The sequence below is a fragment of the Pleurodeles waltl genome, chromosome 3_1, assembly GCF_031143425.1.
Source record: "Pleurodeles waltl isolate 20211129_DDA chromosome 3_1, aPleWal1.hap1.20221129, whole genome shotgun sequence".
NCBI classification, from domain to species: Eukaryota; Metazoa; Chordata; class Amphibia; order Caudata; family Salamandridae; genus Pleurodeles; species Pleurodeles waltl.
In genome coordinates this window covers 557,886,889-557,913,454 of record NC_090440.1, presented here as the reverse complement: position 1 = coordinate 557,913,454, position 26,566 = coordinate 557,886,889, and the positions used below count along the sequence as shown (strand labels likewise).

The 26,566-nt window shown below is 44.5% G+C and overlaps 1 protein-coding gene across 1 annotated transcript in view; it reads right to left on the bottom strand.

Moving 5' to 3' along the window:
- Positions 1 to 26,566, bottom strand: part of ADAMTS7 (ADAM metallopeptidase with thrombospondin type 1 motif 7) — a 431,623-nt gene that overhangs the window by 265,747 nt on the left and 139,310 nt on the right. Inside the window, exons 5-8 of the mRNA XM_069222951.1 lie at positions 11,749 to 11,832; positions 9,143 to 9,267; positions 7,153 to 7,302; positions 293 to 436 (exon numbers count right to left, since the gene is read on the bottom strand). Coding sequence (XP_069079052.1) covers positions 293 to 436; positions 7,153 to 7,302; positions 9,143 to 9,267; positions 11,749 to 11,832 — 503 coding nt within the window. The remainder of the gene's footprint in view (positions 1 to 292; positions 437 to 7,152; positions 7,303 to 9,142; positions 9,268 to 11,748; positions 11,833 to 26,566) is intronic.

Sequence of the window (26,566 nt, the reverse complement as noted above, 5' to 3'; positions counted from 1 at the left end):
ATAACAGATGTCTTGACACATATAGAGCATGTTCATTCAAAGTTCCAAGTTGCAGACATAGGTCATGGAAAGAACACATATGTGAGGTGACAGACAGCAGTGGAAGGAACATGTGAGTACAAAACAAAAGATAATAGCTTATAGTTGGGCGAGAGATGTCAGTACGCAGGTGTTGTTAATGGTCATAGGGGCTAAATAGACAGGTATAAAAGTAGGGGTGTTGAGAGGACAGTCTGAGGGCTGTGGCGGAGACAGGGAGCAGGGACTAACTCGGCAAAGTGGAAGTTCTTACTCGAGGAAACGGGTGATGTAGTCTTGGCTGCAGCGGGACCATGTGAGGGGTGAAGTGTCGTAGAGGAGCTGCGGTGACATGATGAACGGCCTCTTCCCTACAGGCTCACAGTCGTTGCCATTGCCATCGTGCTGGATCCCAAAACTACAAAAAAGGAGAGTCATGTGATATATAACCTACTGCATGATATGGCATAATAACAAAGAACCAAGAAACCTAATGCATGACATCAGACTCACGAATCTCAGTATCGAAGAGTGGAGCTCTCAAACTATAGGTGAATTTGTGAAGGCAGGTTCAAGCCTGACGCCGCAGGTAACCCTAGTATCAATGAACAGAGCCATCAAACATTAGGTGAACAAGGCAAGGTACACTCGAGCCGGGCTCGGGCCAAATGTTTTGCTCTGCCCCCATTCTTTAACCCAGAATAGCTGGAGACGAGCCAACTATTCTGGCTTCTCTCCCCCTACTCTTTCATTCAATTTTATAAATTAAAAAAGAAGCACTCTAGTGAACCAAATAGAGTTGCTGTAACAGTATCAACCTAAACTGGATTGGAAATGCGCCCTTTCTCCTTCCAGCTGCTGAACTGTATAAACTAAAACATAATAAGAAAATTAAAACATGTCTACCAAATTACAGCCAATGGAAACTGGCCTTGTCAGCATGTGACCTGAAATGAAGCCCCATGCTACGCTATGCGACCTACTGTTATTGCATGTTAATCTATTTTATCACCTTAATTGAGGCATTAGGGATTCTTCTGGAATTGGGTCGTGAGGTAGTCAGGTAAGGTCTGAGGTATTAGCATAAACATTGAGGGCACTACGTTGTTTATAGTTACATTTCTACTAGGAGAACAATACAGATACATAGTTTCAACCAACATGCATTATTTAAACCATGTAATATGCTGGAGAATTTCTAAATACCTATTTAGGTAATCTTTTGGGTTTGAATTACATCTTGTTTATCCAACTTGTTTATCAAAATATTTCTTATTTGATTATTTGAATACTTTGCAAGTCAAACTTTTTGAACATAATTGTTTTAAAGTATTGTGCTATTTAGGGTCTGAAAGGGCACAGTACCCAAAATCTTGTGCTTTTCTTGAAACCGAAAGACGGGAGGATGGTGGCTGAACTGCGGGGGGGATGATCACAAAACCTGGGCTGAAATACTGCTTTCCACAATAAACAAAACTTTGTGATCCGGGGCAAACAACTTTATCTCACTGCACTTCCTGGCTCTTATTGCAAAATTTGGAAGCACTTAGAAGTAAATCGCCATACAAGTAGCACTAAACAACAAAATTAGTTTAACAGAGTGGATTAGCTGCACACCAAAAACTATTTATTGCCTCACTCATGACAAAGTCACAAAATCATTCTTTGTTAAATATTTCTAAACTCATGTTTAGATGCTATGACTTTAAACAGGTGGGGCCCAAAGCAGTTATCTAATGTGTTGCATTACACTGAAACAGATGAGTCAAAATGTAGTTTTTTTTTAATCAATATTCTAGCATATTAGGTTTCATTTGTAGTGCGAGTTACGTAATGGTGTCTTTTAAGGGTTGAACTCATATTTTGGCTTTCACGGCCATGTTACATCACACCCATCTCTGCTGGACTCACAAGGAATTTGATGGCATTTCCCCCCCCCCCCACACCCTCCACCTTTTACCTTATACCATGTCTGTCACGGGTAAGAGACAGCCTAGAGGGAAATCCATCATCTTTCGTGCAGGCATGTCATACAGACGGAAAGTTATGGGGGATTTGATATCGTGGTGTAGCGAGTGTGCCACAGGCCCAAGTGCAAGCAAGAACAAGCATTTACAATGCATCGGGTCTCGAGTTTGCTCATGTTAGAGCTGATCGCGTTGTAAACTCCTAACCCGACTTTTCACCTATCGGGCAAAAGTGCATTTATGTACATAACCTGAAAAAGTGAAATCAAGTACGTAAAGCGCTCGACTTCTGCCAAGCGAGATCGGGCTCGTAAATTAGAGAAAAAAAAGTCCACAAGCCCGATGGAAAACAGCGAGCCTCGCATGTTTTCTGTATTGGTCGCTGCGCTGGAGGAGGGCTAGCCACCGGAAAAGGCATGCCATATGCGTGCCTTCGACTAATGAAAGCAAGCAGATTTTATTAGGGAAGCCCACCAACCAATAAAAAACACTGATGTGAAGTTGACAGGGCTCTGAGCCCTTTTATAAATACAAAAGAGTCTCCCTGCGAAACGCATGCGCGAGCGCATGCAACGCAGGCTCAACCCTAAAAAATGGTCCCTGCAGGCCTCAGGTTGGGAAGTATGAGCCAGCCTAAACAGGGCAGTGGGCTCTCACACCAACGGGCTGTAGTGCAAATTCCTTTGCTGTGCCAATGCCAGCTACACCCGCTAACTAGGCAGAGTTAAACTCAATGCCCACACAAAAAGGGAGGCTTTACTGAACAACAATTAGCTTCCAACTCTGCCAGTCACCTCATGGATTGGTTTGAGGGAACGATAGCTGCTAATATGTACCCCATTGTATAGAGCTAGATCTATTAAATAGCTGCTATTAAGGGTGGAGTGTCTCCAGTGGGCTCGCAGATTGTTCAGTTCACTGGGGAACTGCAGGCAACATGTAAGAAGAGCAAACAGGGCAGGGTGGCTTACCCATACAAGGTCACACAGAGAACCCTGATCACATATCAACAAGGGACAACAAGGCCTATCGCATGACAGATGTAAAAGCAGCATGTAACCCTATGCATGATATTAGAATTGTACATCGAGGACCTTAATCTAGTGCATGACATCACTGGTAAAACTGGTACCTAGAGTCGTTATATGTTATCACAGGCATGTTGAACTTTGTACCCCAAAGCATGCCATCATAGGTACCTAACGCTCCATGTAACATCATGCATGCCCTAAACTTGTACAAAGAATAATGTAATGTCATCAAAACAACATCAGAAGCTCATGAAGAAACATTTAACCAACAAAGAACTACGTTAACCTAATGCATGTTGTCACAGACAATCAGTAATCCAAGCAAACTAATGCATGACGTAACAGAGGCACAAGGAACCTTGCAACTTAATGCGTGACATCAAATTTAATTTGCTCAAAGAACTGTGTAACCTAATAGATACCCTCCAGGTGTATACATAACAGCATAACTGTAAGCATGACATCCAGGCAAAGAGCTATATAATGCAACCAATGGCACTGGAGGTATACAAATAACCATGTAATATTATGCATGGCATCAAAAGCAATCAAGAGGAGCCGAAAGCCCAATTCTTAAAATACTAGTCACAGAACCATAACCCAACCCGTGACATAGCAGGCACACAAAAGAAGAACTACCAAAGCCAATAGGTGTTTTTTTTTATGTGCTAACATGTGAAGTGCTAACACTACATAAAAATGCAAGCATATTAAGGGCAGCAGGACTATCAGAAATTGAGGGTGGAGACAGGACTTACTGTTGGTGACTTGTCGAGCCCAGCGGCACCACACTCTAAATCCAATGACATTGAATTTGTTCAAAGGGCGGAGAGGCTGGCAATTTGCAGGGTGCCAGTGTGGCCTGACAAAAAGAGTTTTGTATGTGGAGAAAACACTGTGCAATGATGCTCAACTATGGAATTACATTTCACAAGCATCCCTGAACTCTCACAATGTTTGCAGATACCGGGGCCATCGTGGATCATCAGCTATAATTGTCTTCATATTTCATAGTGTCCCTGCTAGTCAATCATGCTACAGTGTTGCTGCAGCCAGGACCTTTGCTTTATGGATTGGTGACTTGTGTTGTAAGGAGAACTACGCCTTCGAAAGTTTGCTGAAGAACAAATGTGTTTCAGAGAAATATTCTGGTTGGCAAGTCAAGCTTGAATAAAAACTTTGAAACATTTTTGCACTCAAAATTCAATAGTTAAAGGTTTCTGGAATTCAGTTCATTAGGTTGAGACAGCCAAGCTCTGCAAGCTGACTGGTTTCAAAAGACCTACTATCTGCTTAATAAGAACTTACAGTGGGTTGAAAGCCCATCTATAGCTTAATATTGGTTGGCTTTATTGTCATTCTCATTTGCTTGTTTCTTATTTGATGTCTTGTCTTGACATTCTTATGATTGCTCCTTCCCTGAAGCATTCCACTCCACTGTTCACTTTTCAAGAACTGATTTTTTTCACTTCATGAAAGTGAATGTGTTTTCCAGATGTCTTCCTCGTGGGTTCCTTTCTTGCCTCTCCACACTGCTCTCTCTCTCGTCTTTCTTCTTCACTCCACCTGCATTCTCTGTTGCTCTTTTGTCCCTGTGTTTCTCTGCCCCTGTGCTTCGTGTTGCTCTGCCTCACCCGGATGCTTCTTACCTGTCAACACTCTGTGCTGCTGTCTCTTTGGTGTTCTTCTCCCTCCACCCCATATTACTATCTCACTAGTGAGCTTCTTCCCTGCCTCCATGTGTTACTCTCTCCCTTGTGCCAACTGCCTCATACCATTTCTTTCTCCTACCTGCTCCTCTGTTTGCCCCCACCTCTTCTGCTCTTTTTGAAATATTGTTTTAAAAAACTTCTACTATTCATCCAAACTATACTTTTTGTGTTTGTGTGAGGATGTAATAAGGGGTGGAAAAGTCCATTTGTATCCAGAGGACAAGGACACTGCTTTCTGACAAGGACAAATATTGCAACAGCAGGACTGGACAGGGAACCCAAAGCAGCTAAGATAAATGTTATCAGACTCCGTCAGGTGCGTAGTGAGCAAGCCTTACCTCTACAAAAGGGGTTTGTGGGAGTTCTACCCCAAGAAAATCTTGGAAAAATGGCAGAAATGTTGCATTCTACAACACATCTTTCAATATATATAGAGTAGCTTTTAAAGCACACTAAATGATGATCTTACAGTGCACCAGGATATGACAATCTTTGTTGAGCCCTTCAATGATTCCTTCTTTATCACCCTTCAATAGTGCCCCTCATCTCGCCACAGCCCCTCTCTCACATGTATTTAACTTGTTTTATAGCGCCTCTCATACCAGTGTAGGGTATCGGAGCACTTTACGTAACACACAGATACTGAGACAATGAAACATACCTGAGTAAATCAATGTATAGAAAATGTTACATAAGACAAAAGAGAATACAACAAAGTGTGGGATATACCTGTTATCCTTACTTGTAGGCATTCTTTAAAGAGTGCTTGGTCTGAAGAAGCACAAACTCAGGATTCAAAACAAGGGCCAGCTTTAGTGCTGGTGGCGCCCAGTGTGACAATCTTTGGTGGCGCCTACTTCCAAAAACCTCCTTCTCCCTGAATTCCCTCTCTACCACGCTCCACCAGTACCCCTTGTCTCTCAATAGCCCCTCTTTCACATGCATTTCATTTATTTTATAGCAGTATTCATACCACTGTAGAGTGTCAGAACACTGTACATCACACACACATTACATAGAGCCCATGGAATATATGTGTGCAACTCAGTCTATAGGAAACGTAACATCAAATAATGAGGATTACAAGGTGTAGGAGTCATGTATCACCTATTCTGGTAGGCAGAATATTTTAAGGGTTTTTGGTCTGGAGAAGCACAAACTCAGAATTTAAAATGTACAACAGCAGTTGGCTTTACTAATAAGAATGCATTTCAGCCGAAATTAAACCTTTTTAACAGCATTAGGATAATGAAACCCTTGGGTAAAAAAATAACGTTCTAACCTATACCAGGCAGTTTGCATGCAGCTCTTTGATGCCAGTCCATAGCCCACTGATCTATATTAGGGTTCTAATTTATGACCGACAAGTAACAGAAGGATCTCTGAGACAAAAGCATTAACCTACTGAGCTATCCACTTAAAATACAGTTCTTTACAGCAGGCATATTATCCCTCTGCGCTATTTTCTCATGAGTGGAAACTGCTGCTCTGATCTCTCTCCAGCAGGAACCTCAATCACCAAAGTTATGTTGATATTTTTAAAATGAAACTGCTGGATATACAAGCCAGAGTGAGTGATTTTGTCCCTGGGGGCCGATACTGCCGCACTGCTGCCACGCCGGCGCAACACACCCTCCCCGGTACCCTATAAGGTGAGGCCCGCGTGACCTAACGTAAAAGCGCCAGAAACACCCACGTGACTCACTCAATGCGTAGCGCAAGAGCACACAGTACAATGCAGCCCAACACGTGACCACGGCAAACAAAGAACCCTTGTCTGACAAAGATTACCAATTACTGGCCATATACCCGAGCCAGTAATAAAAAGGTATTGGAAGGGGGCGTACAGGAGTTTCCACAGCTAAACCCAGCAGTGCATATAATACTTAGTTAATGACTGATGGATAGCTCGCAGAAACCGTGTGACCGGCCTGGCCTTGATAGGCACGTGTATCGTGTGGCTGCGTTTCCTTCGAGACGTCCTGTCATTCATTAACTGGATAAGAAACAGAAGCCTGAAGCTGTGTGCATGTGCGTTTATTTTCCTTGCTCGGCTTCCGGTTCCTTATCTGCCGCTGGATTACGATTACACGTCGGCTGTCCAATCGCCGTTCCTATACTCCGTCGTTTTTTTTTCTAAAGTAAATAAATAAATAAACTATGTGGGATGAGAGAGCCCCCTCCAAGTGTGCTGCTGGTCCTGAGGTGTCAGTGCCAGCCTGTCTCTCAATGGACGTCATTCGGGCAAGAGATGGCGTGATGTTATCAGTCAGTGGGTGGGAAGCAAACTGTGAAAGGAGAGGTCAGAGGTTATCACGGGGGTGAGAGGGAAGGGGCAGAGCACGGGAAGAGGGACCATGTTTGTGAGCTCCCTGGTGCAGAAACGCCTAGGCCTGCCAGTCACAGAGATAAAAGCGCCTGTACCTGTGTCCAAGTTCGTGTGCAATGGTGAAGGCCAAGGGCAGCCCGGTGTCCTCGTTGAGGTTGCAGCTGCGGTGCGGCTGGCACATGCCAGAGACGTGGGACAGGCCCAGGGTCTCACAGGGGCGGTTCATGGCGGCACAGATATCCTTCCTGTGTTCAGAGGCAGAGACAAACAGGAGCATGACACGCAGTTCGAACAGAGACGAATAAACAGTTTATACAGAGACTGAATATGGAAAAAAAGCGTGTGCATGGCCAGTCTATAAAACAAGTGTACACAAAGCTGGTATATGGCGAAAACATCAACAATACTATTTGTGAGGTTGCAATATCCCCCCGCGTCAGGAAGACATCACATATCCAATTTTGAATTTTCTTTTACACGTTTTTATGCGATGTGTGCGTTCAGTTATTTCAATAGAAAGCAGTAAACAACCACTCTCGAAATGCACACATTTGTTCTATAAAAGCCCAAAAATAAAAACAGAGGGGTTATTTACAGGTGATTAACACGAGGACAGCCACCCAGCCCACGGTTCCTCGGCATACAGAGGAAGCGCGGTGTTTTCTGAGGCACAGGTGACCAGGCCACCGGAAACAACCTGCGAGCCTGTCCACTGCCAGCTAACACTGACCGGCCTTCTGAGGCCTGCTAGACAATTTATTTTCTTGCACAAAATGTGAAAATGATCGAAGTCTCCCACGCACTAGGAGAAAACACTCAGCAGGAGGAATATTGATTTTACGTTTTCTAAAACCAAAATTCCCGGTGTGGGTGCTTATCTTAAAAAAATAATAAAAAATAGGGATCATGCCACTATGGCATGGCACTCTTGCAGGCATTGCTTTTTCCCCAAACGTGCCCTCCCCCTTGTCGGCAGAAGCACTTTAGGTGAAAACGTTCATTATATACAATACATGTGCTAGCAACAGGTATATCCAAGAATTGGAGCATATGAAAGAGTTACGAATAATGCATGTCTGGTAAATTGTAACTTTCCTCATTTACCGTACTGTAACTAGGCGAATTTAAAGTAAAATTCAGGAAAGAACATAACCCTGCATTTACTCACAGCTAAAACGCGCCCAAGGATCTATTTTGCGGTAAGAAAATAGTACTATATGCAACAGAACACAAACAGTAGCAGCCAGCAGCCGCTCACGGTCTGGTCCTGTGCTCTTGCAGTAGGCATTTTTGCCCCAAATTATTCTAAATTACACGAGTGGGCATAACAGCGTATTTTTCAGTAATTCTGTGTCACAAGAGTAACTTAAAATGACCAAAATTACTCTGATTATTCCCGCATAATAAGCATTTTGCTCAGGCCTAGTTTAAAGTAGGCCTGCAGCTAAAAGAGTTTGTGAAGCTTTAACAGCAGTGATGCACAGCCTTTCACCAGGCAAGTTGTAACGGGTAAAAATGTTACAATGCACCCTGGGAACTGAAAGTGTATAATGACCACCTCAGACTGGGAGGAAGTGTACAAAGACCCTTCTGATGAGAGCTAGAGTAGGCAGTAAATCCCTTCCACAATTATTCAATTCGGGTTGAAAAAGTCTCCTCACATTCCTCTCCAACAAGAAGCAGGAGGCCAGCTGAAAAGATGCCCGTGCCCGTGGTTGCTCAACCGCAGGGAAACAGTGATGCCAAATAATATCCATGAAATCAATGCAGGAGGACAATGAACCATGAGCTACGACCCCAGCCTGTGAGGATAGAGCATGGCCATATCAGAAAAATATCAGTCAGCTATTTTTCTTGCTTATTGAGAGGGTAGGCATAGAACCCACTTCTGTTGGTTGTAGCAGAGAGCTGTTGAAGGGCAGACGGACTGGAATACATACAGTACTGTGTGCAAAGTCTTGTACAAGGGAAGCATCTGGGAATCTAGCCCATGAGATGGCACATGGTGCGCCCCCAGCCAAACCTGGTAATCAAAACTGCCACAGTTCGGAATCAAGTACATGAGCTGGCACAGCCCAGCCTTACCTGGTTATTAAGACGGCCACGTCATGGTGTGTGGGGTGAGCATCTCCTTTAATGTTCGCCATCTTCTGCCATTTGCAGAAGCTCCGCAGGGTGTTGTCTGCGTGGTGTGTGATCTTCAGCTCCTCCTGCCAAGGACAGAAAAAAAGTCAGGGTTTAGAGTAAGAAAATGAGCCACAGGGGCACTAGTGCCACTGCTGCCACTACAAGCATGTCTGATATTAAAACTGTCACTGCCCCCTCTCATCCTTCATGAGCAACACTACTGCCAACACTGCAGCTGCTACTGCTTGTTTACAACAATACTATCACTGCTGCAACCATTGTGTCGTCCGTGCAATGACATTTTACAACCATGCCAGGCCCCATCACTGCAGCTAATCCTACACCTACGTTTGCCACCAATGCAACCACTGGCACTGTTTCCAGCTCTCCTTAAAGATGCACGTAACTCTGCAACCAATGCTGCATTCTCCGCCACTAGTGCCAGTGAAACCTCCTGTGCCACTGACACCCCTGTAAGCGCATGTCATTGCATCTACCTCTGCACATCTTGATCTCTACAACTGCCTCTGACACCACTGCACATCCCTTTCATTACGGCATTCACTTCTCTGACCTTGCCCACTTAACTCTGGTAATTGATTCTGAGTGTCACTGCCAATCAAGCAACCTTGTCTGATCATCACAAGCAGAACCACCCATGCATCACTGCCTGACCCATAAGAGCATCACTGGCGGAGGTACCAGAGCAACACTAACAGAGGTACCTGAGCATCACTGACAGGACCACCCGCATTACTGGCAGAGCTGCCTAAGCATTACTGTCAGAGCACGACGAGTATCACTGCCTAAGCTAGTCAAGCATTACTGCCAGAGCCATAGCAGCTTCACTGTCAGGTCTTCCCGAGCATCACTGGCAAGATCACCCACACATCACTGGCAGACAAACCAGAACATCACTGACTGACCCACCTGAGCATCAGTCAAAGACACTCCAAACTTTACCATCAGACACACCCAAGCATCACTCCCTCAACCACCAGAGCATCACAGCTAGACCCAGCCAAACATTAACAAAACGCCCTAAGCATCACTGACAGTCACCCAAGCACGAGTGACTGAACCACCAGAATATCACTGACAGAGACCTCTGAACATCACTGTCAGAGCCTGGAGATAAGTGGCCTGTATCAGCTAGAAGAAACAAAAGATTGCACTGGATGACTCAGAGACCAGAAGCTATCAGGTTAGAACCAGAGATAATTAAAGTTGATTTTGATAATAGTGAAAGTGGATCACCTGTAGCTTAAAGACCAGTGAGAAAAAGAGTGCCAAATATAAAGTATTCATCACCTGAGTGGACATTACCTAGCAACAATATCTACAGATAAAAAGTCAGATGTGGAAATTCTTTATCTAACAAACTTCTGTCAATGCATCTTTGAAGACGAACTAGAAGAAGAACCACCTTGAACTTTTGCTTAGTCCTGATGAACTTTGAGCTCAAATTTGGAATCTACAAGAATTGATTTATTTTGTTTTGTACGTTGGGTATCCAGACACATGTGATAGGGTTTCCCCAATCTTATGAACTGAAAATCTTGATTTCTGATTTTGTATTTTTTGAATTTTTGTACTTTATTTTGTACCCTTTTGCTTCTTTTCATGTTTCCTCAATATAAGATGGCATACAACAGATGCTGTAACATTTTCATTATGTTTTCCTTAATAAGGATATTAATAATTCTAGCGGGCTTGAGTTAAGTCTAGTTTCTCTGGGTGGATATGTATCTCCTTCACAAGGCAAATTAACTAACATACGTAATGAAATACAACACACAAGGTTAACACATAGGCATAGATCAGTAGGAAATTAAAGCAATAACAGTTATTCAAATCTGTTATGGTAGTATGCTAAGGTAAAAAGTATTAAGGATTATTATGCATGTACATATCTTACATCCTCAGTTGAATAGGGTGCAATATATTTCCAGTTGCCTTTTTCATATGGTTTATCATGTAATGTTTTGAAGTCTGTAAGATCTTTGTTGCCTGAAGGTTGGGTGTGCCGTCTGAGGGCAGACAATTAAATATTTGTGCAATTTAAGGGATTAGTCGTCTGCTGTCTGAGGCTGAATCTCAGATCTGGGGTCAGTGGTACAGTTTCAGCCAACAAGATCTGTGTAAACTGAGGAATATCAGTGGTGTCTAAGGCCTGCAATTATAATTTTGACTAAATCTATGGGATTGTCCGCTCTCTCAGCCAGCAAGATTTGTGGAACCTACGTGACAGAAATGTTGGGCTTAAGCCTTTCCCCTGTGACTTTTTTCTTCTGTCTCACTATGGGATATCCATGAAAGCTGAGGATCGGTGTCACTGTTTGAGGAGGCCTGAACCTGTAATATCTCTGTTAAGTAAGGGACTGTTGTGGCATCTGAGTCTGTGAGATTACTGTAACATGAGGGACAATTTTTCTGGCTGTGTCTAATGTCACAACTAACTTTAGATCCAAGAAAGATATAACACCACAAGCTACTTAACAGTCATTACGTTTTTAGAGAGTCAGCGACCTTAAAACATAGGTGAGTCCCTCACCCCGCATTACCTCTTCAGCCTCCAGCAGGACCAGACGCACAATTACGATATTAATTGGGTTCCCGATGCTCGGGTCATGAAACAAACCAGCAACCTGGAAAATACAAGGTCAAAACGTAAGAAACAACAGATAGCCAAGTAAAGCCAAACACAGACGGCCAAGTAAAGGCTCATGTACCCGTTGAGAGCACATGAGAGGCACACTTGCCTGAGGGATACCCTTAGAGGAGTAGTAGGATATCAAGAGGTAAGATAAGGAAAAGTCTGTGATTATGCTGCAGACAGCATGCTAGAGGGAGAAGATCCCAATCTTTGTGGTGTTCATTTTTTTCTCTTTTTTTCTCTCTCTTCCCCCCTCCCTCCATGCAATCCTCTATACACCATGCTTTTTTCCCCTCTGCTGTGCCTGCCAGCACAAGATTAGATGCTCGTGCCAAGAATGGCTTGTCTTTTGGAGCAGGAAATATAATTTAACTTTAAGCAAAGGTTCCCTCCTCTCCAGATTACAGGATGTCCAGCTTTGGTCCTCAAGGACTGTAGCTATTTTCAGGATACCCATCTGAAAATTTTAAAAGAAATTTGAATGGGAATCATTTAAATAGTCAGTGATTATGTTGAAAATCTGGCAATGGTCTATCACTCTTGCACAAACATTGATCACAAGTGCTCTAGTACATCCTGAGAGCTGAGCGCAACTTGGTGAAATAGTTTCGCCTTCTAAAAGCAAAACCTAATACTTATTTAACTAATCTCAAAATAGTTTTCTAATATCTTGCTCTTAGGCTGTAGGCATCTGTTCCAAGTGTCATGAAGAGGTGTTCAGAGATATAAAAAACCTTTATCCTTCCCACATATCAAACTCTTCACATCCAGTGTATTTAACAACAGTTCAGCAGAAGACATATTTGTTTGTTTGGTCAACCAATCACTTCATTAGATGAGCAAGAAGGGTCAAGACTCGATACCACTATATCCCTTTAAAAAACAATAAAAGGCTCATAAGCCAAGAATGCATGTGTTTCACTTGCCCTTCTACGACAAGTACTTGAGATATTAACTGTTTGTTAGTTGAAAAGTGGTTTGCATCAACATTACAAGGATCACACTAAGCGCCCAAGTATTGCGCTGGTTTGCAAACCAGTGGTAACAATCAGTTTAGCCTTTCTTAAACATTATGTGCAAGGGAGACTATTAAAGAAGGAAACTTGGGAATGTATTTTCTTGCAGGTGATTATTACTCCTGTATGTACTTTAACGAGGAAATTCCTTGCCTGACCTAACTACATATAGCACCTTCAAACACACAATCTTTTAGAGTTTGAGATTACAACATTATAGGACCTTTTAATACATATTTTACTTATTTATATTAAGCGCTCTTATTATGTATTGTTTTTGTATAATAATAAACTTGGGCTGTGATAGTGTTACGAAATGGTCTGACAGTTTGACGGTTACTTAAATTTCACATAATCCTGTTGTCAGGATATGTGGACCCAATATGTTTATAGGCAATTTGTTAGGAATATCTCTTTACTCCAAATACTGGATGGATATGATAGATGAAAGCCTAATCCTCTGCAGACCTAACATCCGTTGTCACTTGTTATGCTGAAGTTCGTGACTTCATAATTTGCCTATGGTATTTAGTGTACTTGTTTTTTTCATATATGAATTCGTTTCGAAAACATGAGGTGGTGATTAGGGGAAAAGGCCCCCCTTGGTGCACCCCAAAAATAGGGGTGCACCTGTAGAGCACAAATATGCCTAAGCGGCATGTGTGTGCTCTATTGTAATTAAAAAAAGCACTTTGGGGGGCTTTTTTGAAATTGCACCTGGTTACCACCAACCTCAAGTCGGTGGTAATCAGGGGCCAGATGTAGCAAAACGCCAATTTGCGACTTGCAAATTGCGAGTCCCTGCGACTCGCAATTTGCAACTCGCAAATTGGTATGCAGTACGGTGTCTCAGACACCGACTGCGACTCGCTATGGGGTCGCAATGGCCCACCTCATTAATATTCATGAGGTGGGTCGCTAATTGCGGCCCCATAGCGAGTCTAGGCACTCGCAAACATGGAGGCCTGCTGTCGTCAGCAGACCTCTATGTTCGTGACTGCTTTCAATAAAGCAGTTTTTTTTTTTTAAGTGTAGCCCGTTTTCCTTAAAGGAAAACGAGCTGCACCTAAAAAAAAACCCGAAACCTTTAGTTTCTGTATTTTTTCAGGGCAGGGAGTGGTCACTTGGACCACTCCCTGCCCTGAAAAAATATTTGTGGGTCCATCCACAAAGTGGAAGGGGTCCCATGGGGACCCCTTCCAATTTGCGAGTGGGTTACCATCCACTTCAAGTGGATGGTAACTGCGACTCCATTTGCGACCGCATATGCGGTCGCAAATGGAATTGCATTCCACTCCGAATCGCAAATAGGAAGGGAACACCCCTTCCTATTTGCGATTCTGAAATGCATATTGCGGGTCGGTCCCGACTCGCAATATGCATTTCTGAATAGCAAAGAGGCTTTTGCGCCTCGCAAACGGCGATTTTCGCTGTTTGCGAGGCGCAAACCCTTTGCTACATCTGGCCCTACATCTCTTAAATGCCTAAGTCGCATTTATGAAACGCTTTGTACATCAGAATAGGAATCGCAGATAGGGAATCCGGATTTGCGATTTCCTATTCTGAGAATCGCAAATTGTGATTTCTACAAGGTAGAAATCGCAGTTTGTGATTCCTTAAGGGTTTGTACATAAGAAAATGCCGTTTTGGATTTCTTAATGGCCCGAAACACCGATTCAAACTGTTAAGGAATGCAAAAGGGCTTTGTACATCTGGCCCACAGAGTGTTCTCATATATACTGCAATACCCCTGTAAAGTGTCCCGTAACATTAATCTGAAGTATACCCAATTCAGTTATGTTCACATGACCTACCTTACACCACAATGACTTCGGTCCATATATGGTGGGTAATCTAGAGGTTGCCCGCGCTGTGCACAGCTCGTCACTTTTTTTTGGTATAACCTGGGGCTGTCCTGGCTTGCAATGCTATTGGGAGGACGTATTGGAGGGGCTGATCACCACTCAGGGTCACGGGCTGGTGTGCTCTCTGGAGGTGTGCTTGCTGGAGACATTCCTTCAATCAACAAACCAAGAAAGTGGGGAGCAGATTTTTTGACTTGATGAAGGTTTGCAATAGCTTAGAAGTCTTTGGATGGACTCGTAGTGGGGTTATGGTCCAAGTATGTGTCTAGAGGCGAAGGGGAGTGCGCTGCAGCATGGAGGAGGCTCGGGGAGTGTGCAGGTATCATATAGCGGGATTGTGGTCTAAAGTTTTTGAAAATTGGGAGAACCTCACTGGTGGAATAGGGCAAGAATCGGATGGAGGTGCTGGCTCTGAGGCGGGTGGTGATGTGAATGAGTGAAGTTATGAGACATGGAGTCTTATGACGTGGCCTCAGTATGACCACCTGGCCAGTTCTGGTGTGCGATGAGACTTCCCTCCTCCCACCTTCTTTGCGTTGCTCTCCCACTCTCTTTTCTTAACTGCAGACGTCCCCGCGCTCCCCTTGACTCTCACTGGTGGGCCATATGACTGAAGTATGATGTTGTTCTTAAACAGCTTATCCTGTTGCCCTTCTACACAGTTTTTTTGTCTTCTTTATTATGTGCTGATACTGTGGACTTCTGTGGGAGCTCTTTTTTGGATTATGAATATCCGCTGTACTCCACTGCACTGTCTTTGTTAGTCTTTGAAACTGGCAATAAATAAAGTTTAAAAAAATGAGGTGGTGATAAATAATATATTTGTTGGTATATTATTGTACTAATCTAAAGTGAAGGTACAGTAATAGATATCCTTAACTTCTAGCACCTCCAATATGGCGGCGTTGTTGATTATGTCACGGACTGCCTAGCATAAATCAGAATAGTCCTCTTATCTTTAGCAACTGGTAAAATGGCACCCAAGTTAGATGCTACATCCCGGATACACAATCAGCGGCGCAAGCCCCTACTCTTACAACTATAATGTAGAATCTGTTTTGACTATCTCGTGTTAATATGGGGCTTTAAAGCTCGAATAGCATGTTTTGGTGAGTGTGGGTACTTATGGGCACCTATTAGTAGTGAGGGTGGTGTTTACTGTTCAAGGATTTGATGAATTGTGTAAAACATTAATGAGAATTATCATGCATAATGTACTGATGTTTAGATGATGATTTACTACGATGGGCACTGTATTTATTACTGACTCAGTTGAGTGCTTCCCAGCTTTGTTTATTTTAGAGGCCCCAGTTGCGTGGTTTACGGGATGCCTTTGAGTATATTTGTACATAATACCATGTTGGTTGATTAACTGTAAAGACATGGAATAAGAGCTGTCCTTGTACTGGTAAATATTTATGAATTTTGACTACCTATGATGGAGTACTTCAACATATATTGATGTGTCTTCTCGATTGAGGGGCATACACGCTCCAGATGATCTTTACATTGGACATCAGACAAGTTAATACTGCGTTCTTTAACCTCCGGGTATCCACTCTTTTTTCAGGTCACATGATAGGACCACTATATGCTCCAGATTAAACTGATAATCCCAAGTATTTCAGGTAAAGCAGAAGTTAAAACATATACTGCTAGGCAATGGCACAATTAGATATCAAGAGCTTCTGTAACTTGATTCAGGAAACAGTTCCAAAGTATGAATCTAATAAAGAGTCAGCTGTACAGAAGATGAACCCTTGGTTAGTATCTGCACTGGACTATTTGATCCCGCTGTGAACTAGTAGGCAGAATAAGAGATGTTCTGCCTCCTAGTTCGATTCAAAACTGATTGAGGACAAAAGTGATCGGACGCACCTGGAGGAAATCTTATGTTGCTACAGCTAAAAAGAATTACATGATGGCCATTAAAGTCTATCATAAGTTGGTTAAAAAGGCCTGCGTTGACTTTTACATGGACAAGATTGAGGGCAGTGGCAATCCCTCTAAAGAAATATATGCCATTGTCCAGAGCTTGCTAAAATCTGCTGCCCACTCACGTCTTTCTGAAGCATCTGACGATAAATGTGACAGGGTTGTGGATCACTTTACAGGGAGTGCAGAATTATTAGGCAAGTTGTATTTTTGAGGATTAATTTTATTATTGAACAACAACCATGTTCTCAATGAACCCAAAAAAATCATAAATATCAAAGCTGAATATTTTTGGAAGTAGTTTTTAGTTTGTTTTTAGTTTTAGCTATGTTAGGGGGATATCTGTGTGTGCAGGTGACTATTACTGTGCATAATTATTAGGCAACTTAACAAAAAACAAATATATACCCATTTCAATTATTTATTATTACCAGTGAAACCAATATAACATCTCAACATTCACAAATATACATTTCTGACATTCAAAAACAAAACAAAAACAAATCAGTGACCAATATAGCCACCTTTCTTTGCAAGGACACTCAAAAGCCTGCCATCCATGGATTCTGTCAGTGTTTTGATCTGTTCACCATCAACATTGCGTGCAGCAGCAACCACAGCCTCCCAGACACTGTTCAGAGAGGTGTACTGTTTTCCCTCCTTGTAAATCTCACATTTGATGATGGACCACAGGTTCTCAATGGGGTTCAGATCAGGTGAACAAGGAGGCCATGTCATTAGATTTCCTTCTTTTATACCCTTTCTTGCCAGCCACGCTGTGGAGTACTTGGACGCGTGTGATGGAGCATTGTCCTGCATGAAAATCATGTTTTTCTTGAAGGATGCAGACTTCTTCCTGTACCACTGCTTGAAGAAGGTGTCTTCCAGGAACTGGCAGTAGGACTGGGAGTTGAGCTTGACTCCATCCTCAACCCGAAAAGGCCCCACAAGCTCATCTTTGATGATACCAGCCCAAACCAGTACTCCACCTCCACCTTGCTGGCGTCTGAGTCGGACTGGAGCTCTCTGCCCTTTACCAATCCAGCCACGGGCCCATCCATCTGGCCCATCAAGACTCACTCTCATTTCATCAGTCCATAAAACCTTAGAAAAATCAGTCTTGAGATATTTCTTGGCCCAGTCTTGACGTTTCAGCTTGTGTGTCTTGTTCAGTGGTGGTCGTCTTTCAGCCTTTCTTACCTTGGCCATGTCTCTGAGTATTGCACACCTTGTGCTTTTGGGCACTCCAGTGATGTTGCAGCTCTGAAATATGGCCAAACTGGTGGCAAGTGGCATCGTGGCAGCTGCACGCTTGACTTTTCTCAGTTCATGGGCAGTTATTTTGCGCCTTGGTTTTTCCACACGCTTCTTGCGACCCTGTTGACTATTTTGAATGAAACGCTTGATTGTTCGATGATCACGCTTCAGAAGCTTTGCAATTTTAAGAGTGCTGCATCCCTCTGCAAGATATCTCTCTATTTTTGACTTTTCTGAGCCTGTCAAGTCCTTCTTTTGACCCATTTTGCCAAAGGAAAGGAAGTTGCCTAATAATTATGCACACCTGATATAGGGTGTTGATGTCATTAGACCACACCCCTTCTCATTACAGAGATGCACATCACCTAATATGCTTAATTGGTAGTAGGCTTTCGAGCCTATACAGCTTGGAGTAAGACAACATGCATGAAGAGGATGATGTGGTCAAAATACTCATTTGCCTAATAATTCTGCACTCCCTGTAATAAAAAAGCCAACAACATCTATGCACACATTTCCTGTGAAAATTCAATGCCCAAAGCAGAAGGTTCTGTTACAAAGATTGGGAATATGGCACAGGGTGATGGGCTGGTGGAGTTTATACTGCTGGATGGTACTTCTCTCAAAGATCTTATGCGAAAAGTAAAGTTTGGCTTCACTGAAGACCTGCTGAAACCAGATCTGATGCTTAAAATGGAGGAGATTTTTATCCACATCTTTCTGAATGTGGCTAATCTTTCTACGTCTACCACTGTGGTTCCCACTGTATGGAAACATGCCAAGATTATCACACTTCTACCCACGCTCGACCCCTTCCTCCTCAAAAATTGTTGTACCATCTGTCTCCTACCTTTTCTGACTAAAGTGGTGGAGAAACATGAATAGTCTGCTGGTGGACTTCTAGGGAGTGTCAGCTGCTAGATCCCTCAGAAAATAGTGTTAGTGTAGTCCACTGTACTGAAATTGCCCTTCCTAAAGTGATGGAGGCCTTGTGACTAACCCCTGATGAGGGAAGGGTCTGTAGCACTTCTCCTTTTGTATCAAAGTGCCGCTTTTGACACAGTGTCCCATGAGATGCTCCTGTGTTGCTTATTTGAGGTTGGGGTCTGAGGCAAAGCCTGGGCCTGGCTTGCCTCCTCTCTAAAAGATCGATCTTTACAGATGATACCTCCACCTATTTAATCTACCATTTGGACTTTAGAGCATGTTGTTCAACAAGGTTCAGCCCTCAGTCCCACCTTCTTTAATGCTTATGTAAAGCTTTGGGCTGATGTGGTAAAATATTTTGGAATCTCAGTGGTATCCTATGCAGACGTTACACAACTTATAATATTAATTGTCTGCGGGATCCACAGACTGCGCTGCCAATTTTAAGAAATGTATGATCACCGCGGCCAGCTGGATGCATGTCAACTGCCTGAAGCTGAATGTCAGCAAAACAGGGATTCTCTTGCTCGGAAAACACTTGCAAGAATGGGGTTATCACTGGTGGCCTTTATGGCGTACCGCCAAGTCCAAATCTATTAAAAACTTGGATGTTTTGCTAAACAATTCGTTATCTTTCCAAACTCAAGGCAAAGCACTGTCTTCTGTTTTCTTCCGCACGCTCAGAAGCCTTAAACATTTTATGGCTTTTTCCGCCCCCAGGTTCGGAGGATGGTCATCCAGTACTTAATAACCTCCAGCACTGACTACTGCAATATTCTATATTTGGGTGCCATAAGGCAAGTTAAAAACGAGCTGCAGATGATTCAATGTGCCGTGGCAAGACTTTTATTCCATCTGACAAATTTTGCTCAGCCTCTCAGGCACTGAACAAGCTGCATTGAATCCCGGTAGAGAAACGTGTCCAGTTGAAGGCATTGTGCGTGGCTCACCAGATCGTGAATAAGCAGGCTGCACCGAGTCTGTTGCCCTTGCTTCAGACTTATAATCCAAATAAGGCTCTAAAATCTGCAGGTGCCAATTTGGCAGTGGTACCTCACTTTAATCTGGCCAGAAAGGGAGGTTGCTCCTTTCGAGCGATAGCACTGGTGTTATAGAACAATCTGCCTATATTTCTTCAGAAAAATTCCAACCATCTCTGCTTCAAAAAGCAATTGAAGACCTGCATAGTTCTTCTGTCTGTGTTGGGATGTTACAGTTGGTAGAAAGGCAGCTCTGGAAAGCCCCTTCTGGGGGCAGCCAAGTGCTTTACAAGTTTTAATAAGATAATTCTATTGTAAGTTTGATGCTCGACCACATACATAATAAGCGTTTGAGAAGCGACTGAGTGCTCAAGGACACTAAATATTGTTGAACTTTTGTTCTTTCATGGCTGTTGTGCTGGCTATTCTTCCATCCTTGAACACCAGAAAATTAATTTATGTTTTTACTTAATTTCATTTATAATACGTAAATAACGTGCAAGTATGTACCTGACATACGCTACCTCATTCTTTCTGTTTGACTTAACTAGATGAAGCAATTTGGGCTCCTGTCTCATCCTGTCATGGGCAAGTGTGGAACCCTTTATCAAGAAACAAAAGGCACAATCTCTTTGAACTTTAAGAAGTATCAGGTGTTTTAGATGGTTAACCAACCTCTGCCAAAATATCCATGTATTCTAGATTTAAAAGTAGATTCTTCATACCAAGTGGATAGCTGTATCACCCTTTCTTTTCATTTGACTTTCTGGCTAACCCAGTGTTATCTCGTGGTGTACTAGCACTAGCACAGATAAACCATGTAAAATTCAAACTTTGTACCTTAATTAATTACCTTATCTTCCATATAAGTGTGTGTTGTGTGTTTGGGTTTACTAACAGTGTGCATTGTGCATAGAGACTGTGTGTGGTATGAATGGTGTCCTCTGCAACAGCAGATCACGTGCAACTTAAACAAGTGAAAAAATAGACTCCTTCCATAATGTAGGCCAATTGCAACATCGATGTGTATGTACCAGCTGCATCAGGGTTTCAGCTTTGCCTGGCATCTGGTTGCACTAGACATTCAGCCCTAATCCCTTCCAGAACACAAACTACAATGAGCGTCTGGCAGATCATGGCCCAGCTCTGGCTACCCCAGCTGTTTACCCAAGCTTTGCATGTCTGAACAGAGTGGGACCTGGCTATCTGTTGCTCCCCCTTTCCTGTTCTACTTAGGATGGTCTAGATGAACAAGTTACTTACCTTTGGTAACACATTATCTGGTAGAGACTCTATCTAGCTGCAGATTCCTCACCTTAGAATTTCCTGGTGTCAGCTTGGAATCCGAAATGTTTTGCTGAGCAGTACCCTACGCGCACCGTTGGGTGGCGTCATTTAGACCCGCATGACATTGGCGGAGCCGTCTGTGATGTCACAATCACCTATAAAGGCACCATCCTGGCACGTGTATCTCAGTTCTTTTACCCACAAACTTCCACGCTAGAAGCGCAGAGTCATGGGTAGAACAAACAGTTAATCTGTGCAAAACTAGGGTCCTGAAAGGGATAAACCCTAACCCTATTAGACAACTCCACACAGAGGGGAGGCATGGGTGGGTGTAAGGAATCTGCAGCTAGATAGAGTCTCTACCAGATAATGCATTACTGAAGGCAAGTAACTTGTTCATCTGATAGAGACTTCTAGCTGCAGATTCCTTACCTTAGAATAGATACCCAACCCATAACCTCCTGCCGGTGGGCTGCAGATAGATCCCCTTTACACTAAAAAGTCCTGTAGGACCGAACAGGGAAAGTGTCTGTCTCTTCGGACCTGATTGTCCAGGCGGTAGTGTTTTGCAAATGTGTGCAAGGATACCCACCTTGCTGCCTGACAGATATCCAGGACCGAAACACCTCATGCTAGCGCAGTGGTAGCAGCCTTGCCCCTGGTGGAATGAGCCCTCAAGCCCTCAGGAGGCTATTTCTTGGCCAGGGCATAGCAAATTTTAATGCATAGAATGACCCAGCGCGAAATGGTTCACTTCTGCACTGCTCAACCCTTTTTTGCTCCCACGTACCCCACACAGAGTTGGTCATCCACCCGGAACTCTTTTGTGCTGTCAAGGTAGAATGACAGCGCTCTTTTTGGGTCCAGCCGGTGGAGTCGCTCCTCTTCCTTAGAGGGATGCGGTGGAGCAAAGATATTCTAACCCAGATGAAATGGGGTCACCACCTTATGGAGGAAATGAGGCATGTGTTCTGAGAACCACCTTGTCTGGATAGATAGTGAGATATGGGGGCTTTGATGACAGAGCTTGCATCTCACTCACCCTCTTGGCAGATGTTATTAGCACTAAGAAGGCTGCCTTGATGGTGAGCAGCCAGAGGGGACAGTTGTGTAAGGGCTCAAAGTGAGCACACATAAGAAATGTAAGGACGAGATTTAAGTCCCATTGAGGCATAACAAGGGGCGTAGGGGGAAACATTTGTACAAGCCCTTTGAGGCATCTATGTACAATGGGAGATTTGAACAGTGAAGGCTGATCAGGCGATCAAAGGTATGCTGATAAGGCAGAAAGAAAGCCCTTGAGAGTACCCTAGGCAGAACCCTGCTGGGCAATGAAATAGTATAAAGAGAAGGATATTAGAAAGAGAAGCAGAAAGAGGATTAATAGCTCTTTCTGCCCAATAATGTATAAAATGTTTCCAACGGCAGGCATATACCGTTTTCGTTGCTGTTAGAATAACCTTACAGACTTTGGGAGGAAGGTCAAAAGCCGTCAACTGCTGCCGCTCAATCTCCGTGCATGAAGATATAGAGTTGACAGATTTGGGTGGAAAACTGTCACATGCTGCTGTGATAAGAAGATCCTCCCGAAGGGGCAGCCTGATGGGAGGATCGATGCTAATTTTCAGAAGCTCGGGATACCAGGCTCTCCATGCCCAATCCAAAGCCACTAGGATTACTTGGGCCTGGTAGTTCTTGATCTTCTTGAGAAGTCTGGGCAGAAGTGGCATAGGTGGAAAAGCGTACAGGAGGCCTGCATTCCACTTGCGACAAAAAGCGTCACAGAGTGATTGCCACCTTGGAAACTCCAACGCACAATACTGCTCACATTGCACGTTCTCTGCGGAGGCGAACAGATCTAACCAGGGCTCTCCCCAATGCCGAAAGAGTCCTTGTGCCACCTCTGGGTGGAGACACCATTCGTGATCTGCTTGGCATCAACGGCTGGGTTTGTCCGCCCTGGCGTTCAGAGAACCTGCCAGGTGCTGAACCACCAGGGTAATGCCCTTCTGTTCCAGCCATGTCCAGAGACGCAGGGCCTCATGACAAAGGGTCCACGACCCCACACCGCCCTGCTTGTTGTAGTACCACATTGCAGTAGTGTTGTCCATAAACACCTGCATCATCTTCCTCTTTGCAACTGTAAGAAATGCTTTCAATGCCAGTCGGATCCCCCAGAGCTCCAGTAAGTTCATATGGAGTCTAGATTCCGCTGGGGAACAGAGGCCTCTGATCAACACCTCTCTCAGATGGCTGCCCCATCCGAGAAGTGACGCATCTGTCACTACTGTGAGATCGGGTTGGGGAAGGGAGAGGGGGCTGCCTCTGATTCATTTGCGGTTCACCAACCACCACTGCAGGTCTTTTGCAGTTCCCTCTGAGATCTGAACCGTGTCAGTGAGATTTCTCTGATGCTGTGCCCACTGGAACATAAGGTCCCACTGCAGAGCCCTCATATGCCATCTGGCATGTTTGACTAACAGGATGCAGGAGGCCATGAGACCTAGCAACCTCACAGCCTGTCTCACCGAAATCCAGGATAGAGGCCAAAAACATCGGTATCATAACCTGAATATACTGGACTCACTGCTCAGGAGGATAGGCCTGAAACTGCACTGTGTTCAGAACAGCTCAGATGAAAGGGAGCTTCTGAGAGGGAGTCAGGTGTGACTTTTGCAAGCTTATAGTGAACCCCAGTGATTGCAGGAGGTCTGCCGTGGTCTGGAGGTGGGTGACGAGAGCCTGGGACGTAGAAGCCTTCAACAGCCAGTCATCGAGATAGGGGAAGACTGAAATCCCTAACCTGTGCAGATGAGCTGCTACCACCGCTATCATTTTTGTGAACACCTGAGGGGCACTGGTGAGACCAAGGGGGAGCATGGTAAACTGAAAGTGCTTGTGGCCCTCCTTGAACCGCAAGTAACGCCTGTGGGCCGTCAAGATCGGGATGTGAAAATACGCATCCTACAAGTCCAGCGCTACCATCCAGTCTCCTTGGTCTAGGGCAGACAAGACCTGAGCAAGAGTGAGCTTCTTGCATTTCTCCTTTTTGAGGAAGAGATTGACGTGCCATAAATCCAGAATAGGGCGAAGATGCTTGTTCTTTTTGGGAATCAGAAAGTGGCGGGAATAACAACCACTGCCTACTTCTGACATTGGGACCCTTTCTATGGCTCCCTTGAACAAGAGAGCTGCAATTTCCTTGTTGAGCAAGACTAAATGATCCTCCATCAGCAATTCTTTTAATAGAGGCATTAAAAGACTGAAGGGGAGGGAATAGCCCTTTTGTATGGTCTGCAAGCCCCATTTGTCCAATGTTATGGACTGCCAATGGGAGGTTGAAATTGAATCCTCCCTCCAACTGGTCACAAGTGGTCTTGCAGAATCATACTAGAAGGACTTGGGCACTGTGGAGGAGGGGGACTGGGTGGTGGCCAACTTCTGGCCAGACTCTCTAGGTCTGAAGGGACCACAACCTTGTCCTTGTACTGGATGTTGGGTTGACGGAGGATGGTGGCTGATTGGCAGGTGGTGTGGTACCACACCCCTTAAAAAGCCTCTAAAGGGGCGAAAGGCAGTCTGCTGGTGAGTGGGCACCGAGGGGCCCAAGGACTTGGCCAAAGCCCTAGATTCTTTAAACTGCTCAAGAGCCGAGTCTGCCTTTTCTCCAAATAGGCGTGAGCCAGCGAAGGGCAAGTCCATAAAGTTTGCCTGGACATCTCCCAAAAAGTCAGAAGTACAAAGCCAGGCGTGGTGTTGAAGGCCACTGTCAATGAAATCGCTCTGCCCCGCAAGTCGGTCCTGTCCAACCCACACCTAATTGTAAACTTGGCTGCATCGCTCCCATCTTTAACAACTTGTGAGAGAGTGTGCCTTACACCCTCCGGTACTTGAAGCAGCACCTGTGCCACTGTATCCCATAAAGTATGGGAAAAATGGCCCAATAGGCATGAGGTGTTTATGCCAGGCTGGAGAAAGAAAACATCTTCTTCCTTAGATGGTCCAGCCTCTTGGATTCCCCATCTGGGGGAGCAGAAGGGAAGGCACCATGGGAAGTGGAGACCTGGACCACCAAGCTCTCCGGGGTGGGGTGTTGGGTGAGGAAACTAGGATCATTAGGAGCTGGTCTATGACAGCGGCCAATTGTTCTGTTAACAGGGGCCCCTGTGCTGGGTTTGCACCACGTCCCTAGCAGGACATCAGTGAGGGCTTCATTTAAGGGTAACATTGGTTCCGATGTTGGAAATACCCGGCTGAAGCACCTCAGTCAGGAGGTTAGTCCTGACTGGCCCCGTAGGCAAATCTAGGTCCAAGACCTCAGCTGCCCTACAAACCACCATAACATATGAAGCTTGTTCCTCCATAGCCATCCAATCCACTGGCTTCCCCTAGTTCCTCATACCAATCCATAAGCTCCAACTCATATTCTAAAGGTCATGGGACCCCACCCATTCCTCCCCTGTACCTGGCTGATCAAAATAAGCCTCAGGCACTGATCTGACCCCTGACGGCGCCGGCAAATTCAGAATCGGCGTTGTACGATGTTGTTCCGGCTCCGGATGACGACCCCACAGGGCCCGAAGATGCACCAGCGGGGGCGGCCCGCCTAAATACGAGGTGCATGGCTTCATATTTTACCTGAAGTTGGCCCTGGTATCGGTTCCACGGAACCGTGCTCGGAACTTCGATGTTCCCAAGACACCTCGTCGGCCAACGAGTATGGCGAAGTCAAAGTCCGCTTGGACTTCTTCTTGTGCCTCTTCCCCGAGTGTCCGGAGGACCTTGAGTGTGAAGAAGAGGACTTAGGGCTCCTGGAGCGATCCTGCGACCTCCCACTCAATTGGGACCATGACCTCCTAGGAGTCACGCAAAGCGAAGTCGACTGCCGCGCCGCCGTTAAGAGACCACTTTGTCAAAGCTTTCAGGGCCATGGCTGGCAGTCGGAACATGACTTTGAGTCATGGTCTCTGTCGAGGCACCAGAGACATACCTGATGGGGGTCCGTCATTGACATGGTGCAGTAGCATGCACCACTTGGCTTGAACCCCGTCTTCCCCGATGACATCCTCACACAGACTTGAAAAAGTGTTGACAAAAAGGTTGAAAAAAGGCCTGCCAGAAAAAGCAGAGGGTAGCTTGAATCCAGACCTGTGCTTAACCGGCGTGAAAGGAAAAGAACTGATGTACGCGCGTCGGGGTGGTGCCTTTATAGGCGACTCTGATGTCATAGATGGTTCCAACAACGCCACGTGAATCCGAACGACGCCACCTGACGGCGCTTGCAGAGTACTGCTCAGCAAAAAATTCCAGATTCCAAGCTGACGCCAGGAAATTCTAAGGTAAGGAATCTGCAGCTAGAAGTCTCTATCAGATATTTCAATATCTCCAGTGGAATCTAAATTTCCTTACCCTATTCTTACCTGCCCAACCACTCCTTCACATAAGCATGAGAAGAAAGC